Here is a 20,239-nt window from a genome sequence, read left to right on the forward strand (position 1 = left end):
TTGAGTGAAATAATATGTGGGGGGGCCATGACTCAGGCAGTGAAGAAGGAGGTGTTTGCAAGTGGTATTGTAAGTGATGGACTTGTGTGTTGTCTTGTCATGTATATTCTAGCTAAGGAGCTGGATTGGGAAGCGTCAGATGGCAAGTTGAAGTCTTAGCACTAACTTAGTGACTCTGTTCACATCAGTTCAGCTAGACATTTATTTACATACTAAAAGAACACTCCTGTAAAGAAAAATATATTTTTTTGTTAATTACATCATGTAGTTTGTAATTATAGTTAAGAAAAAAATTTCAGTCTCATGTCTTGATACAAAACGAAAATAGCAAAGTCTCTTATATAACAGGTCTATAGAGGCCAACGCTGGACACCAGCAAACAATATGTAAAAACTCCATGAAAACTTCTCACGTTACTCTTGTGTCGCATAATGCACACGTCAAGTCATACAGTTGTATGCTGATAATGTCCCAAGCCCATGTACTTTTATTAATTATATAAAAAATACCTCTGGAAGCCACTCTTATGATGGAGAATGTAATGTGCTCAGACGTTGTGATAGAAGCCCGGACACAGACAGACCCTGAGACAGCCAGAAGTCCAAAATACACACACACGTTTATTTTCTTCTTTTCCTACAGCACCACACAATGCTCTAAACAGCTATAATTAGCTCACAATTCCTTCTTTTCTTCTCTTTTCCTTCCTCTGCCGCCCTCACTCCTCCACTCGCAAGCTCCGTCTTCTTCCTCCCGACTCCGGCTCCCCGACTGGAGTGAGGTGGCCCCTTTCATGTTGCATCCGGATGTGCTCCAGGTGCTCCCCGATGAATTGCCTGCAGCACTTCCTAGTGTGGCGGAAGTGCTGCATGGGCACCCGGGTGCATTTGGTTCCTCTTCCAGCAGCACTTTCTGATGTGGCAGAAGTGCTGCCATCCATGGCTTCAGGATCGTCCAGACGGATCCCAACATTTTGAGCTTCCAAGCTCCCAATCCGTGGCCCTCATGTAATCCAGGGGTGCTGCCCTCTTGCGCCCCAGGGAAGATATTGCCCCTCTCCTGGTCCTTCCTTCTCCAGGTGCCCGGTAGGACAAGGTCCCCTGTTGTCTGCCACAACATGATCATCCATCCATCCATCCATCCTCTTCTGCTTATCCGAGGACGGGTTGTGGAGGCAGTAGCTTGAGCAGAGATGCCCAGACTTCCCTCTCTCCGGCCATGGTGGAGTACCGCAGGATTATTTAGTGGCAGTCCGTAAACCAGCACTGATGAATTAACCTTCTGCTTTTTGAAGCGCCTCAGATATGCAGAAGCTCAAGGCAGATTCTCCTCCTGGTAATGTTTTTACTTGCTTTACTTGAACTTTTAATCTTCAGTTTTACATACCAAAAGCTGAGGTTGTGGGGTCTTGGGATTGTAATCAGTCATTTGTAAATCTTTTTTTGCCCTTTGACAATTTGACAAGAGTCCAAAAAAAAAGTATGTGCTTGCAACCCAAGACCCCGTATTCCACCCCTGTCCTTTCGGTAGACATTCCTTCCGACATACCATGAAAGGTTAGGACCCCAGAGGGCACCAGATCACTTTGCAAGGATTTTATAGCAAAGACATGAACTCAAAACTTGTAAAGTTAGTTGCTATGGGATCTTGTGGCAGCCTCCTTAGCTTTATTTTTATCGTTGAAAAATTGAGGCAAAAGCCTTGAATTTATTTCAGCAGCAAAAAGTACTGTTATGTGAAACAGAAATGTGTAAATGACATAATCACAGTAGGAAAAGTGTGTCTAGTGTCTGCTGCTGTACTGAGGCAGACTGAGTACCCGTTCTTTGTATAATAAGTTTTGAAACAGCCATCAACATACATAGGCATTGTTTGAGTAGATTTTTTGTAATATTTTTTCTGAGGTTAGAACAGTTGTGGGTGATGTCGGTCCTGGAGAGCCGCAGTGGCTGAAGGTTTTCATTCCAACCCAATTGCTTAATTAGAAAGCAATCTGTTACCAATTGTAGACCTTATTTAATTTTATGGCTTGTAAGCTAGCAATGTAAGGTTCTTATATCGTAGATATTTTCCTTTCCAAAGATATCATCCAAATGATTTGAAGCCTTAAACAGATCATTTTCAGTCTGTCACATTTTTCTCTTAAGTGTTTTATTAAATCAGACAGTGCATGATGAACACACACAGATGTAAATGAAACAAGTTAGATGGAGCACTGCTGGCTGCTTTGTCATTTGCATCTTATTGCTAATGAGAAGCCTTTAAAACAGTGAATGCAGCTGTTTAAGATTGAAATATGCAATCGAGGGTGGGGAACCTTAACAAGCGAGACCACTAAAATGAAGCATCAAACTGTCACTTAAGCAATAAGTCCTTCATCAGCAATGGTTGACTTCTCATTAAGAAATTGGGTTGGAACAAAAACCTACAGCCACTGTGGCCCTCCAGGACCGACATTGCCCACCCCTGGGTTAGAATGTCAGTGCCTAATTCCCATGATCCATAGCACCTGTTGTGTTATTGTAGCCTATCACACCACAAGTCATCGTGACTTCTGCATTTCCTTTGACATGAACATTACAGTTTCTGCATTGTGAACAGAGCTTAGGAGCCGGACATCCTTTTTGTCCTTGTCGATTTGCCTTTTTGCTACGCAGCCACTGCACACACTGCAGCTTGACGTGTCCCCATCATGGTGGTCCAGTTATTCAGTATCATATGTATCAGTTTTACTTTGAAGTAAAATCCCAAGCATTTCAGGTGAGGTGTACAGTAGAAACCGTCCATCGTTATACAACAACCTTGGTCAGGCAAAGGGTCTGCCAGTGATGGCACAGATGCCGTACTGTGCTGACATCCTACTTGGTCCCTTTACCAGTGTTAAGTATCGAGTTCCAGATGTACCCACAACTTGATTCCAAATCATAACCATTTTGATGCAATGTATGGTTTTCCACGACAGCCATCCCATGAGACTTCTGTCAATACTTATGTCACCATCATGAACATACACTTTCTGCATGTTTTTGATGATCACCTGATACAAATCTCACAGTTTGTACAGTTTCAATGCTGGTTGATTGCCGTTAGCGTAGTCATCGTTATTAGTGAAATGCAGAATGTCATAATGAGCGAAAAAACGAGACTCACTCATAACTTCACAGAAAATGGATGTCTGCAGCAACCAGTTTGTGATCCAGAGCCATCTCTTGTTTACTGCTTTACCCACTATGCCTTGCGGTTATCGGTAGCATTGTCCCCTCTAGACTGCAAGGGTACACTGTGGGCACCATTTTTTTCTGGTGTGTGTATTCTGGCAAAGGATCTGGATTGGGAAGAAGGAGATGGCAAGCTAAAGTCTTACAACTAACTCATAGTGACTCTGTTCACGTTAATTCAGCAAGGCAATTATTTGCAATTAAAGGAACACTCCTGTAAAAAAATATATTTTTATGTTAATTACCTCATGTAGTTTGTAGTTATTGTCGAGAAAAAATTTCTGTCTCATGTTTTATTGCAAAACAGAAATAGTAAAGTCTCTAATGTAACAGGTCGATAGTGGCCAGCGTTGGACACTAGCAAACAAAATTAAAAATTCCATGAAAACTTCTCACGTTACTCTTTTGTCACATAATCCACACGTCAAGTCATCCAACTTTTACTCAAAAATATTAGAAAAGAATATTTTTTATGGGTGCCATACAGCTCTCTTGAATTCTAGTGCCCCACATGCTTCGTCGTTTGTATATTGGTAATGATGTGCAATGCTCAATACTCCACATGGAAACGTTCATCGTTAGTGTGTTGCTGATTCAAATGCTTAGTACACGCTCATATGTTATTCACATCTGTTCAATGGTAAAAGTAATAAAAAAAAAATTCAAGGAGATATTGAACAGAAGATTGGTAAACACTCACATGTATCTGCAGCACCAGGCTGCCAGCGACTGTGACAAGCAAATATTTTGCTGTGATTTTTCTGACACTGCTCAAAATAGAGGTTCATTTTAACAACTGTTTTCTCCACCAGACTATCATTGCCAAACCATAAATAATCCAGATAATTATGATCAACAGACATGGGCAATGAGGGGATGCACAATTGTCAGGAGTAGCATGAAGCTGACACCAAACACGACATCACTGACATCTGCCAGGTCAGAATCTACCAAACAGGTGGGTTTCACCGTCTGTGCCAGCGTCTGATGACCAATTCACATCGTCATCACTATCGTTCGACTCAAGCAACGGTTCCATTTCAGTTTATTCTAAAACTGACATTCAGCTTTTCATTTGTCATTGTGGTTTTGCTCAAAGGTTCCACCCTTCACATGAATATTGATGAGCTCAAATAGAGTTACCATAAACTGATAGAATGCGTAGGAATATTCATAAAGTTTGTGCAGCATGATGTTATTCATCCACTAGATGGCAGCAGAATACTTCCCCAAAAGTTATTCAGGCTTAACTCTGTAAAGCGGATAATTATACGTCACCCTCCATCGGACATAACTGCATTTACACAGAATTCTGAGCCCAACTAACACGTGGGGTTAACATTAAAAGAGATTAAACTGGTTCTGTGGCCCACTGCTATAGCTGGAAAAAAAAACCTTATTACCATGTCTGCCAAGGTGGCTGGGGACATTATAGGAGGGTCAACCATTGCTATTTAGTCATTAAAATGCATATAAAAGTTTGTGTAGTTAGATGAGCAGGTTTAGCAGGTCTGACTGGTAGGGATTCTGGTGAAGTTTACGCTACCTTTCATTTCACTCCCACCTCCCCAAAAGCCCCCACTGGGATTAAGGCACCAAGATGCTAGCTAATGCTCAACCCCATAACTGGTGTGTGTAATTATTTAATCAACTACCTGAAAAATCAGGGCTGCGTCACTAAAAGGTGAACTTTAGTACCACAACTCTGTAAGAAAATAAAGTAGAAAACGTACTTTTTAATTATTGTATATAAATCAAAGAGACAGACAGTGAGAGTACCAGTGTTGTGCAAGTTCATACCTCACAAGAAGTCGCTCAAAGTTCAGTTCACAGATTAAAATGAATAAATTCACGTTCATAGTTCATCATTTCAATTTTGAACTAGTTCATGTTCAGTTCATTTTGTATTTATTAAGGAGTGAGAATAAATGACCCATGAGTTTACGTTTTTCAATTTTGTATGCCTTATATTAGGCTATTACAGTATTCTTGAATAAAATACAATAACTATGAAGACTTTTATATTTAAATATACTTTATTGAGTTATACCCAGCAACAAACATGTATAACCATATATGCTAATATCATCCCGGTCAAAAAAGAAATGAAGCAGATACAAGTATGCATATAAATTACCGCTCTACTTCCAACCATGTGACACAAATGGTGACTGTGGAAACAGCGTGTAGGTGAACTAACCTTTTATGCTGCCGGTCAAAATTCACATCACATATTGCAAGTCCAATGGGAAAAAATGTAAAGTGGTCTCGCAAAGTACGATGTTTTCCTAAAAGCGAAAGTGGAGCTTCACCGCATGCTTGTGTCAGCGAGGGTGCAGCTTAAGCAAAAGCAGGCAGACACAGACAGTGCCTGTTTGATATTACATTATTTTTTGCGAATTCAAATAAATGACAAAAAATTCGTACAAAATAAATCTCTCTATTAGAAAAGGAAATTACTGGATGCTATAAAGTCACTCCAAGGTGGAAAAGCAGCAGGCCCTGACGGCTACCCTGCAGAGTTTTACAAGAAATTCTCCGCTCAGCTAGCTCCCCTCCTATTAGCAACATTTACAGAAGCCAGAGATAACCAATCTCTTCCACAAACCTTTCGCCAAGCACTAATCACTGTCTTTCCAAAACAAAATAAGGACTTATTACAATGTGCATCATACAGACCAATTTCACTTCTGAATAACAACGTTAAAATACTCTCTAAAATCATAGCTAGAAGGATGGAGAAAGTGCTCCCCTCGGTAATATCACAAGACCAAACTGGATTTATTAGGGGCCGACACTTATCTTCAAATCTTCGACGCCTGTTTAATGTAATATACTCACCAACTAAATCAAACACCCCAGAAATATTATTATCATTGGATGCAGAAAAAGCTTTCGACATGATTGAATGGAAATACCTTTTTACTATTTTGGAGAAGTTTGGGTTTGGCCCGAACATTTGTGCATGGATTAAATTACTGTATACTAACCCAGAAGCTTCAGTTTGCATCAATAACATTTGCTCAGACTACTTTAAACTAGAACGTGGCACAAGACAAGGATGCCCTTTGTCACCACTGCTGTTTGCAATTGCCATTGAACCACTGGCAATACATTGTCGAAATACTGATCAGATAAAGGGGATTAGCAGAGAAGGACTGGAACAGAAAATCTCATTATATGCAGATGACATGGTACTGTATATATCGAACCCAGAAAATTCTCTGCCTGCAGTCTTAGCAGCACTCACAGAATTTCAAAAGCTCTCTGGTCTCAGAATTAATCTGAATAAAAGTGTACTTTTCCGTGAATTCGCAAGCATATAATATTAGATTAGACACCCTTCCTTTTATCATTGCAGAACAGTTTAAATACCTCGGGTAAACATCACAAGTAAACATAAAGTTCTATATCAACAAAATTTCGTGCCTGCATGGAAAAAATTAAACAAGACTTGCATAGATGGTCAACCCTTCATCTCACACTAGCTGGAAGAATTAACACTGTTAAGATGAATATTCTTCCTAAGCTCCTTTTTATTTCAAAACATACCAATATACATTAATAAATCGTTCTTTAAGCAATTAGATTCAACAATAACCTCATTTATTTGGAATTCTAAACATCCACGCATCAAAAGAGCGACCCTACAAAGACAAAAGGCAGAAGGCGGCATGGCTCTACCTAACTTCCAGTTTTATTACTGGGCGCAAATATACAGGCGATAAGAACCTGGACACAAATAGAAGAACATACACAGGCATGGACCGCAATAGAAGTAAAATCCTGCAGTACTTCTTTGTATTCCTGCTCTGCTCCAATAAACACACGCTATCGGCAATACACTAATAACCCAATTGTGCTCCACTCACTTAGAATCTGGAACCAATGTAGAAAGCATTTTAAGACGGAGAAGCTTCTTTCTGTGGCACCCCTGCAAAAGAACCACCTCTTTCAACCCTCACAAACATATGCAGTTTTTAATATCTGGAAAAATTTGGAATTAACTTGTTAGAGATCTTTATATAGACAACGCCTTTGCATCCTATGAACAATTACAGTCCAAATTTAACATTCCAGCTACAAATTTCTTTCACTATCTTCAAATCAGGAACTTTGTTAAACAGAACCTTCCAGATTTTCCTCATCTTGCACCCTCATCCACGCTGGAAAAAGTATTGCTCAATTTCAAGGAGTTAGACTCCATCTCTACAATATATAAAATCCTTTTACAATCCCTTCCTTTCAAAGATCCAAGAGGACACTGGGAAAATGACCTCTCAATTAATATATCAGAAAAGGAGTGGAAAGTAGCAATGCAGAGAATTCACTCAAGCTCCATATGCGCAAAGCATACAATTATACAACTCAAAATTATATATCGAGCACATCTGTCTCGACTAAAACTCTCCAAAATGTTTCCAGGGCATGATCCAACCTGCGAACGTTGCAACCAAGCCCCAGCCTCACTGGGTCACATGTTCTGGGCCTGCACCAAATTAACATTATTCTGGACAAAAATTTTAATTACCTCTCAGACAGTCTTGGACTCACAATCCCTCCTAACCCATTAACAGCTGTGTTTGGGGTTCTTCCAGAGGGTCTTAAAGTGGAGAAAGACAAACAAATTGTGATTGCATTCACTACACTGTTGGCACGCAGACTTATTCTGATAAACTGGAAGAACCCAAACTCTCCTCTTTTAAGTCAGTGGGAAACTGATGTGTTATATTATTTAAAATTGGAAAAAATCAAATACTCAGTTAGAGGATCTGTGCAGACTTTTTCAAAACATGGCAGGATCTAATCAGTAATATTTTGAAATGAGTTTATAAAGCACAGAGAATTTGTTGATTTAGGTATTTTTTACAAGCCTTAAATTTTACACGCGTTTGGCTTGCTCTCTCTCAAGGGTGGGGATCGATCTGTTCTTAGCATAATTCTTTTTTTGTAAAAACTTGATTACTATGTATTGATTATAATAAAATTAATAAATAAAAAAAATAAAAAAATAAAAGGAAATCCTGAGATTAGACTTTCACAGAGATAATTTCAACTCCTACGAGAGATAATTTCAAGTCCTGTGAGACGAGACTTTTTGCCAAGAGATTTTGACAAGTCCCGGTCTCTTGTCAAACATTTAAAACACTTTTCATTCGTATGAATGCTATTGTCAGACACAGTTCCTGCAGTCTCAGCTCCAGGCGGGATCGCAAATAAAAGACAAAGAGTAGAAGACAAAGTAGAATGTCTTAAAGAGGTTCAAAAACATTGGCACGATACACAGGCAGAGCAGGTTAGAGATTATGAAAGTACTAAAATTCAAAAGTCTCAAAAAACTGATAGTAAAGTTTGCATTAGCACAAACAAATGGAAATTATTACTCGGTGAAATAATGGAACAGCGAAAAGAGATTGAATATATGGACATAGGTTATATATATGACAGAAGTATGTAGATATTGTTCGGAATTAAACTACAAGTTGGAGACTTGTAGATCGTCTAATTCGTGTTGCCATGAGGGAAAAGTAGTATTTCTTCCCAGTGAAGGTTGTCCACATACACGAGTGACAGAGACGCGAATTGGTTGGTGCATGGCGAGCCCCCTAGTATTTGCAAAAATCCACTATTTGTGCTTATCCGAATATCGGATTCAGCTCCACACCCCTATATTACAGGGTAAGACAAAACGTTTAATCTGGACCTAAACCAGATCCAGAATGTCACATAAAACTAAATTAGGCTCACGTTCAAGTTCTTCACTTGCAAATATTTTATGTTCAATGAACGCACTCTTTTGAACTAGTTCATGCACAACAATGGAGAGTACTATAATAGCAAAGTGACTATTTGGGTGTAGGAAAAAACTGAATTTCTCACTCACCCAAGTGTAAATAAGTAAATAAAGATCAGTCTGTGTTCGTTGATACCCTATGCCAAACACTGGAAAGCCATCCAAGTGTCATTTTTGTTCCTTGAACAAAACAAAAGTAAAGGAACAGACAGTTAGATCTGTGGGTTTATCAACAGGATTAACACCACCTATCTGAATCTCGCAGCTGCTTTCATATATTAGGAAAGTGCTCATCAAGTGAGAGGCAGAGCGAGGCTAGCCTTTGGCGTTCATTCACACTCGTGAAGTAAACTTTGTGAAGTAAACCGACAGGGCCTTTCTGGTCATCCTAATTATTTTACAGTGTTTTCCATATAAATTATATTCATGCTGCAAGGAGAGGTCAATGCTTAGCAAAACAGGCCGAACAAAGTGCAGAAAATACTTATAACTTAAAAAAAAAGTAAAAGTGCAAAGGAATAGAGAGAGGGGCCAATTCCGCAGTCTGGACAGAACTGGAAATAGATTTGAAATAGCCATGAAGATCGCCCCCCTCTCCAGTTGAATGAACTGTGCAAATTAGTACCTGTTAGTTTTTGAAGATACAAAGCTTAGAGAAAGCTCAGGGCATGTTTTCTGTTAATGGCATGTGAAGCACAACGTTAGCCAGTGAATAAACCGTGTAATAGACAGTATGGGTTGGATGGCATCCCGTCCCAAACACGAGTATTTGTACTAAACTACTGTTAAATAAACCATTTGTGGAAAATGCTCTACTGAACCAAAATAAAAGGCCCTCAAATCTGACTGAGCATTGAATTGAAGACCCCGCTTCATTCATTGGCCAGGAGTCCAGCACTTACTGTTGTAATAGACAGCATAGGTTGTCTGGCATTCTGGCCAAGATTGGATGACTCCATACCTGTCTGGGGGGACCTTTTAAAGTAAAGGTGTGAATGAACTGGCTGTGCATCCCGAATGGATTGGTTAGTGGTGCCTTTCTCAGTCAGGTAAGGGATGGACTGGGGCAGACTGCTTCCCAGGGTCATGTCCTTCCCCAGTACACTGAGTCGTGGCATCCCTCTGGTATGCTTTCCATTTGGACACCCTGTGACAAGAGAGCCTCCAACCAACAGCTCCCCCAAGCAGCACACAAGGACTCCAACAGAGCAGCCAACCGAACATTTAACTCCCATGCAGCCCAGAAAAATGTCCCCATCCAGAGTACTGAGATGCAGTCTCCTCTGGTCCAACAATTATAATGGCCTTCCAACTGGGTGTGACAGATAGGGGGCGCTGTTGTCCCCTTGAACCCTCAGACCAGACACCAGATAAAAGTCCAATAATTTTTATTCGGACAATAATAATGTGCACAAAGCACCCTCTACTCCACTATACTCATAAATAATAACAATACTCAAACAATAAACCAAACCTCCAGTCCCAGACGTGTTGTCACCCTGCCACCCAACTCAGCTCGCCCGTCTGGGATCTCTCACAGTCTTTTTTAGTCCAGGAACCGGAAGTGCTTGTGATCCCACACTTCCGGGTCAGGTGAAAACTCCTTTTCTTCTTTAGCCCAGAAGCACTTTATTTCTTCCGTCCTCGTGACATGGAAGTACTCCCGGGCTGTATGGAAAACAAACGTCTCTGTGTCTCCCCGCAGCGTCCCCGACTTTATCCAGCAGGACTGTGTATTAAAACTCCATTTTCCGTGATGCCTTGCTGGAATTCGGGGCATCTCCACGTTGCAGGGGAGGGCTCCATCTGGCAGCTTGGGGGTCTTGGCCGGCCATAGTCCACATGGGAAAGGTACCACTAACCAACCCAGTCGAGATGCCTGTCCACCCACATCCTTGTATTAAAACAGCCTCCCAGGCAGGTAAGGACCCATCAATTCCATGTCAGAATGCCAACCAACCCAATGTTGTTACTGCACTGGACTCCTGACCAATGAATGAGGCAGGGTCTCCAATTCAAATGCACAGTCACTTCTGAGAGCCTTCCATTTTGGTTCATGACAGCATTTCCCACAAATAGTTTATTTAACAGTATTTTAGTAAAAATATGTGTGTTTGAGACGTGCGCATATCGCTGCATGACTTAAAATGTGGATTATGCAACACAAGTAATGTAAGATTTTTTTTCATGGATTTTTGATATTGTTTGCTGTTGTCCAGCATTGGTCATCATAGACCTCTGTTAGGCTCTGTCCACACGGTCGTTCATATCTTGGTTAAGTGAATGTGCTCTGTTGTAGTGGCACTTAATTGACTTCAATATGACGTTTCATTCGCATTTGTTTACCTCTGGTAAACATCAACCTGCAGCCCAGATTGTAGTTTTGTGTACTTTCCGGTGAGGGGCAGTTATCAGGCAGCCCAGAGTGTTTTTAGCCTCTTTTATACCCACCCAGACATGCTCCAGGTGCCCTCTGACAATCTTCCTACGGCATTTCCGCCACATCAGGGTGCCCCTGGTAATCCTGTTGGCAGCACTTCCGGGTGTGGCGGAAGTGCTGACGTCCAGGGCTCCTCAATCCTCCGGGCAACCCCTGGCAGGGTTGAGCTTCCATGCTTATTTCCCATGGCCCCCATACAAACCAGGGCAGCTGCCCTGTCGTGGTCCAGGGGAGGCATAGTCCCACTCCTAGTTCTTCCAGGCACAGCTCCCAGCCAACCGCCACAATATATATATATCTACTCTATCTATACAGTATATGTATAAATTCCTAACCCTAAAAAGTGCAATGGTGACATTTTTAATGTCATGTTTTTTGTCACACTTTAAATTGGGCTTATTTTAAAACCTACATATATATGTTTGGTATCATTCTTTTCAGAATTTATCAAACTTTAATGCGATGTTGTTAGATTTTCAGGTTCTTATTCTGTTTTTAAATTATAAACTAAAAAATATCAAGAACTCACACCTCACAAAACAGGACTTTGTGCCAACAGATTTAACCACACGTCCTGGGCCAGAAGTAAAAGACAAGCAGTAGGACAGCTACTGTACAGGGTTTCAAATGTTCGAAGCGCAGTTCGAGATGCAGATCACGCGGCACAGCAGACAATCGAGCAAAGAGGAGGTAGAAAAAAAAACTGTATTTGTTTCCAATTGTATCACCTCCAGCCCCCCTCTTCACTACGTGAGCGGCAGAGACGCGAAGATGCTGGTGAGTGAAGCGAGCAGGGGGGAACTCCCTAGTGTGTGTATGTATGTACAGTATATATAATATATATATATATATATGTATATACACACACATACACACACAGACAGGAAATCATGGGACATATCCGTTCCCCCAGAATGTTAAATGAACGATGTGTAAATGCAATACAGATTTTTTCTTCGCACTCATTGAAATCTTGGCAGAAATTGACGCCAAGAAATAATTGCATGCAACAATTTTTGATGCCATCTGAATGCGCATCCAACCGATCACAAGTGATGAGAGCCCGAGTGGACAGTCTGATTTGCTGTAATAAGCAGAAAAATGCTCACGTTCAATCCGCACTTGCCTGACACTACAGATGGCAGAAAAACTCTCAGTTCTGTGTGGACAGGGCCTTATATTAAAAACTTTGAGAACCGCATTCTGCATGAAGAATTACAGACTACATGGGGTAAATACATATGCAAAAATAAATCATTTTTGGATGGAGTGTTCCTTTAGTGATACTTGTTTTCTTGTTTATGGTCAAAAATTTCTTATGGCTGTCTCTTGGAAGTACAGTAGTTTATGCTACAATAAAGATTCCTTACCTGTGTGGGCTTTCCTCCTACACCCCCCAATTTGTGTATTAGTCATGGCCTTGTCTAACCTGATTCATCCGGAACAGAGTTGCGGGGGCTGCTGAAGCAAATCCCTGCTACCATAGGGGGAAGGCAGGAACAAACCCGGACAGGCTCCAGTTCATTGGAGGTCAAACACACACACTAGGGCCAATTCAGCATTGCCAATTCACTTAACCTGCATGTGTTTGGACAGTGGGAGGAAACAGGCGCTGCCAAGGAGAACAAGCAAATTCCACACAGGGACGACTCAAGACGTGGCAGCAGCATTACCACTGTGCCACCATATGTGTATTAGTTTAATTGGTAAATCTAAATTGGCTGAATGGGGATGTGCATGAGTGGGCTCTGCAATAATGTCTTGTCTAGATTGGTTCTAGCTGTGCGCCAAGTGCTACTGGGATAGTTCTTGGTCTCCTGGAAATCTCAAATTTAAGAGAATGTGTGTTAGGTGAGCACTGGTTGATTGACAGATTAATAAACCAAAATAAAGTGATGTTCAGCATTTGGGCATATGCAGGTCCACATGCCAGTGTCAAGGCAGACTGACAAAGAACTTTTTGAAAAGGGCATAATGCCATAAATGTCCAAAAGATGTCCTTCCAGAATCCATTTTGCTTATTGCTAATACTAGCAGAAGCCTACTTCTTTATAATAGCAACGTGAAGGCAAGCAGAGCCATTTGGGGCTACAGGATATGGAATTTGGCAGATTTTTTGTGTGGTTAAAATTTGCATAATAAGAAATAAACTGAAAACTGAAGTTGAAGAACGTACCTGTATGCCAGGTATAGGGTCCACAAGATCAGTACTGCAGGTCTCACTCTGAGACATAATGGATGGCCTCCTCTTCTGCAGTGCTTATGCTTGCACTGGAAGTTGTGTCAAGGAAAAGGAAGACGTAGCACATTCTCAAACCTGCTTGGTCCAATTCAATGTTGCGGGAAGCTGGAGCCTGAAAACAACCCCTTGACAGTTGTCTTTCCCAAAGCAGGGTGACAAATAACAAACCAGGCATGATGATGTTCCTTCACAGTTCCAGGATGCCTGGTTAAAATCTACGCCTGCACATAATTTGAAAGGAGCTGGTGCAGTGTCACCTCATGGAGGATTTCTCCAGGTAATCCAGGGCCTGCTCTCACCCTAAAGACATGCAGGTCAGGTTGATAGGCACTTTGTGAGTATGTGTTGACAGATGGACACCATAGTTAATTCTTACCTTGTAATCAGTTGTGTTGGAATGGTCTCTTCCCCCTGTGTCCTTATATTGATATAAAAAGAAAATGAATGATTATTGAATTCAGATTTGTATTAGAACATCATTTTCTTAAATCTGCGTAACGCAATTCAGCATCATGGGGTGTTGGAGCCTATTCCAGCAGTATCAGAGCAAGACAAGACCCAGACATTGATGGATTACTATCCATCGCAGGTCTCTTGCGTATACACTCTCATTCAGATGGAGGTCAATTTAAATTTACTCATTAATTTAACTAATTTAGTTCTGGGGGTGCGAGAGGAACACCAGAGTACACACCACAGAAGCACAGGAAGGACATGCAAGTTCCACAAGGACAAAAACCAGGCATGCCATACAAAATCAAGGTGCACGATCTGCGAGACAGTAACACTAACCACTGCTCTACCACACCATTCCCATGACATGCTTACCCAGGAGATGTCAAACTGCAGTACGGCTCCATCTCTCCACACTCAGTGATATCCACCCTTCTGTTTGGCAGGACTTGAGCGAGATAAGTTTGACAACAAAACTGTGTCTTTTGAAGAGCATGTAAAAATGGAGCACAACATCTGGAACTACCTGTATTTCATCGTGCTGGTACGAGAGAAAAATAAGACGGACTACACGGGTCCTGAGAGCTACGTTGCCATGATGATCAAGGTACTGAAATATTGGGCTTATGGGTCTTTGCCTTTACTTAACTTAAACTTGTGCAACTTTTTTCTCACTTGTTTGGTTTTTTTTTTTGATTCCTTTAATTATGAACTTCCAAGCTCAATGAGCAACACTGCTGAAACTGTGCTAGCATTTTCAATGTAAATATTTTTCTTTTAACAGAATAAGAATCTGGATTGGTTCCCCCGTATGCAAGCCATGTCTCTGGTAGTTAATGAAGGAGACGGAGAACAAAATGAACTGAGGAACTTACAAGAAAAGCTTGGGGCCACCATGAGTTTGGTTACACACCTGACTAGCCAGCTCACAGAGCTGAAGGAGCAGGTAGGTGAAGAACAGCGGTGCAGGATCCAAACTGCAGGCCAGCAGAGTTTTGTTTTCATGTCTGCCAGTTGTGCAACACTGCACTGGACATCTGGATCTAGTAAGAATAAGGAGAGATCTGATTAATCACATTCAGGCTCTGGGCCTGTTCTATAAGCTTGGGGCAGAAGGCAGGAACCAACTGTGAATGGGATCCAGCAGCCATACCACCTGCACTTTAGAACAGGCAATCCACCTGAAGCTGAGCAGATTTGGGCCCAGCCAGCATTTGGATGGGAGACCATCTAGGAAAAGCTTGGGTTCTTGCTGGAAGAGATACTGGTGAGACCATCAGGGGACACTTACTCTGTTGTCCATGTGTGATGAACAACCTGAGTTTCTGACTCTCAGGTCAGGTTGGGGAGCATACACTGGTACCGTACATTACTGCACCCACCACACAATAAAACAGCTTGAGATCCTGATTGGCAACCACCCAGGCAGATACGCAGTCCAGTCTCACCTTCCAGAAATAACCTTCTGTCTGCTGCAGCCAGGTGTTATGTGGGTGTCCTCTTGGCCTGGTCCAGCCACTCAGGTCCTCAACAATGATGATCCTGTGAGCCGCATCACCCTGGGGGTAATCACACCACTTGGCTGTAGTGCCGTAACTGATGCTCCCTCAAAATAGAGGTAATGTGCCTCATTCAAGACTCCATGAGCAAGTGCTCATTCAGCATAAAGTCAAAACAACGGTACCCAAGGATTCTCCGGAGAGACACGGTACCAAAGGAGTCCAGTCTTCATCTCGGGTCACTGGATAGCATCCATGTCTCGCAACCATATAGCTAAACATGGAGCACCAGGACTCTAAAGTCTTGGACCTTCGTCCTTTTGCACAGATTTCAGGAGTGCCACACACCCCTTGCCAGCGATCTCATGAACCAAATGCATATCAAAGGAGTTCAGTCTTCGTCTCAGGTGTCTGTGATCATAAAAGATTCCTGGGGATCTTTTAAAAAGAGTAGAGTGTTTCCCGATATCCTGCCTAATTTGCCCACTTTGGCCTCATCCATTCTAGCCCCTAATCATCCCCAGTCCCTTACTGGCTAACTCTTGTCTCTCACTCTTACACCACTTAGTAGCTAATGTGTGGTGAACAAACTGGCACAAGACTGGTTGGTGGATGGTGGTGGTTCAAGTGGTTACCCACTGTCTATGTAAGACATTTTCAGCAGGTTAGAAAAGCAGTTTAGAAATGTAATTTATTAACAGTCCATTACAGAGCCCACTCACACACACACACGGCACTAATTCTGAATTGTCATTTAACCTAACGCACACATCTTTAGAAAAACTGGAGTAAAAATTAGGAGCTCTGGTACACTTTCTTTTTACTTTTCTTCCTTACAGATGACAGAACAACGAAAGCGACGTCAACGCATGGGCTTTGTGGATGCTCAAAACAGCACAGCCGTTGGAAGCAACCACCACCTAGTCAAGTCCTAAAGGAAGTGAATTTCCCAGTTATATAGACCTGAAGTGATGGACTCGTGAACGTTATTACTTGAAGCAAGGGTCACGCTGGACTGTCATCTGGTGATATTACTCAGGAAAGCTGTCAGTGGGACACCAGTCCATAATGGTATTGGGTCAATGTGAGTTGTGGCACAACACTAGGCCGCACTGAACTCAAGCCAGTGGTGATTAGTTGCACAGAACTGGAACTCAAAGTGAAGCGAGTCTTGAGACATGTATTGACCTGGGATGTGAATAGACATTTCTTGTGGCACTGAAATGCCATCTGTAATTCAGGGACAATATGTACACTGTGGGCCTATCAATGGGTGCAAATGTGTTGAAAAATGGAACACTGAAGGTGGAAGTCATGAAGAAAATTCATACAGTATAAGGGCTTTGTGAATTATAATTAAAAAAAAATCTAAATATAACACTGAAAACTGCAGAGGCTGGAGTATAAGGGACTCAGGGCCGTCAAATACAAGGCTGGTCCTATCAGGCCTGGACTGTCGCTCTCTTCAGATAGCAGGAGACGAGTGACTTGTAGGAGTGATTGCCTTGGACAATTCTGAGCCAAAGTAAGCTTTATATTCACTTGTGGTGTTAGATTTTTTTTCTATTTTTTATTACTACTGTTTTTATCTGTTGTATTTATTAAATTGGAAATGGTTAAGGGACAAGTTTATATTATATTCTTTGATAAATGAGAAGTGGTCAAAATCCAACACTGTCTTACTAAGAGTGCATACAGCGGGCATGGATCTTACATTTCTGTAAATAGAGAAATTGTCCTTACAGTGTCCATCAAAAGTATTCACTGCCTTAGAAGTTTTCACATTTTCTTGTTATACAACATGGAATGACAGTGGATTTAATTTGGAGTTTTTAACCCTTCTTTTCCTCCTTCATCACCTGCATGTCCTCTCTCACCACATCCATAAACCTTCTCTTAGGTCTTCCTCTTTTCCTCTTCCCTGGCAGCTCTATCCTTACCATCCTTCTCCCAATATACTCAGCATCTCTCCTCTGCACATGTCCAAACCAACACAATCTCGCCTCTCTAACTTTTTCTCCCAATTGTCCAACCTGAGCTGACCCTCTAATGTCCTCATTTCTAATCCTCTCCATCCACATCACACCCAATGCAAATCTTAGCATCTTTTACTCTGCTACCTCCAGCTCTGTCTCCTGCTTTCTAGTTAGTGCCACCGTCTCCAGCCCATATAACATATCTGGTCTCACTACCGTCCTGTAGACCTTCCCTTTCACTCTTGCTGATATCCATCTGTCACAAATCACTCCTCACGCTGTTCACCCATTCCACCCTGCCTGCACTCTCTTTTTCACCCTGATCAACAGCAAAAGACTCCTTAATGTCAAAGTGAAAGCACATCTCTATAAAGTGGTCTAAATGAATTAGAAACTAGGGGGTTTCGCCCCCTGCTCTTCGCTCGCCAACCCCCTGCCCTGCGCTACGCACCAGCTACTTCACGTCTCTGCTGCTCGTGTATGTGGGTTTCACTTTCACCGAACAGCAAATCTTTTAATTCTCACAGATACGCCTCTTCATTGAGAAGAAACACTACTTTTCCCTGATGGCAACATGAATTAGATGGTCTATAAGTCTCCAACTTAAAGTTTAATTCCAAACAATATCTACATGCTGTACTTCAGTCATATCACCTATGTCCATATATTCAATCTCTTTTCGCTGTTCTGTTATTTCACTAAGTAATAATTTCCATTTGTTTACACCAATGCGATCTTTACTATCAGTTTTTTGAGACTTTCCTATTTTAGTCCTTTCATAATCTTTAACCTGCTCTGCATGTGTATCGCGCCAACATTTTTGAACCTCTTTATAACTTTCTACTTTGTCATCTACTCTTTGTCTTTTATTTCCGATCCTGCTTGGAGCTGAGACCGCAAAAACTGTGTCTGACAATAGCATTCACACGAATGAGAAGTGAGTGAAGCGTGGGCATGGTTGTAAATGTTTGAGAGGAGTGTGTGACTTGGCAAAAAGTCTTGTCTCACGGGACATGAAATTATCTCTCACGGGAGTTGAAATTATCTCTGAGAAAATCTTGTCTCGGGATTTCCTTTTATAATTGAGAGATATAAAACGCAAAATGCATGATCGCATCAGTATTCCCCCTTTAATATGATACCATCATGATCATGAGTGAAGAGGCCAATTGGCATTAGAAGGCAGAGAATTAGTTCAATGGATGTCTCCTGTCTGGGGTTTTAGTTGATTGCACTATAAAATATGCCTTATCTGGAAGGCCCAACTTGTGCTAAGTTAGAGTCGTGGTCTAAAGTAGTGGGTCGCAAGTGGGTCACCGCTCTGACAATCGCACTGGCCACCCTCTGATGGCTGTGCTTAATGCACCATAAGAGACCCTTGGTGGGTCTCGCAAAGACATTTACACTGGAAAAAGTGGGTTGTGACACCAGAAAGTGTGAGAAACACTGGTCTAACTTACACAACAAAGACAGAAGAACACTGAAGAGATGGAGACAAGAAAATGCCCTCAGAGTTCAGTTAAATCAGTCATAATGAAATGGAAAAATTACGGCACAACTGTACATCTGCTTAGAGCTGAGTAGTTGTGCAAGCAGAAAACTAGTGAGGGAGGCCATCAAGAGACCTGTGAGAACTTTGATGGTGTTAGAAGCTACAATGGCTGAGATTGTGAAGACAACAACTGTTGCCCGGGTGCTTTACTAGTCACTGCTTTATGGGAAATTGGTAAAGAGAAAGCCAGTGTTACAAAGTTAGAATTTTTTTGGCCATCAAACTAAACACCACATTTGACACTGGCCAGACACTTATGTCCTGATGTAGCCGAGTCTGAATCCAGATCTCAGTCCAACTTACAATTTATGGCTGCACTTCTTGATCTTTCTAAATACAAGTATAATCCGCTGTCTGTATGGTGGAGTTTCTGGTCTTTTTCTATTACAATAACACAGGTAAGCACTCTCACCAGGGCCATCTTAACATATGGGCACAATGGACACTGGCCAGGGGCCCAGTGTGTTTCTGATGCCAATATATATTTCTGTTTTGTTATCAAAACAGGTGCCCCAGCACACTACTTTGCCCGGGGGCCTATGATGTTGTCGAGACAGCCCTGACTCTCACCTCCCATAACTCTTCTGGCCTCCTGTTCCTGCCAGTTGGACTACTCATGTTCCGACTTCAGTTGCACCTGTGTTCTGAAAGGAGTAAGCTTTTTAGACTAAGTGGGGCAGCACTTCCAGGGTCCTTCCTGTAATTGTCTCGTGGGTCCATTCCCACAGTATTCTCCTCTCATGTTTAAAGGACTATTTAAAGGGCCAGCTACAACGGGGCCATAAATATTGCAACAGATCTGCTTGATACCAGCTGTTGGACTAATAAGATCCTATGTAAACACCTGTCATCTTCTATTGTTCTTCTCTGAATTCTCAGCCCCTGAAATAATTACTGCTGGAGACTTCGCTACCATCTCCAAAGATATTCAGCAGCTGCAATGGTGATGTGTGCCATTCCTGCTGAGAACTTTACCATATTGCCAGGCTATTGTAAGACCATGTCTCTGTCTTCTGGTGCTCCCTTGAAACCTGCAATCTTGGTCAGAACTGTCTTTTGTGTGAC

The 20,239-nt window shown here is 41.8% G+C and overlaps 1 protein-coding gene across 1 annotated transcript in view; it reads left to right on the forward strand.

The window, feature by feature from the left end:
- The window catches only part of itpr3 (inositol 1,4,5-trisphosphate receptor, type 3), a 189,352-nt gene extending 172,089 nt beyond the window's left edge, over nt 1-17,263 (forward strand). Inside the window, exons 56-58 of the mRNA XM_039749235.1 lie at nt 14,594-14,754; nt 14,932-15,093; nt 16,486-17,263. Coding sequence (XP_039605169.1) covers nt 14,594-14,754; nt 14,932-15,093; nt 16,486-16,581 — 419 coding nt within the window. The 3' untranslated portion in view covers nt 16,582-17,263. The remainder of the gene's footprint in view (nt 1-14,593; nt 14,755-14,931; nt 15,094-16,485) is intronic.
- The last annotated feature ends 2,976 nt before the right edge of the window (nt 17,264-20,239 follow it).

This window comes from Polypterus senegalus, chromosome 3 (assembly GCF_016835505.1).
Source record: "Polypterus senegalus isolate Bchr_013 chromosome 3, ASM1683550v1, whole genome shotgun sequence".
Classification (NCBI taxonomy): domain Eukaryota; kingdom Metazoa; phylum Chordata; class Cladistia; order Polypteriformes; family Polypteridae; genus Polypterus; species Polypterus senegalus.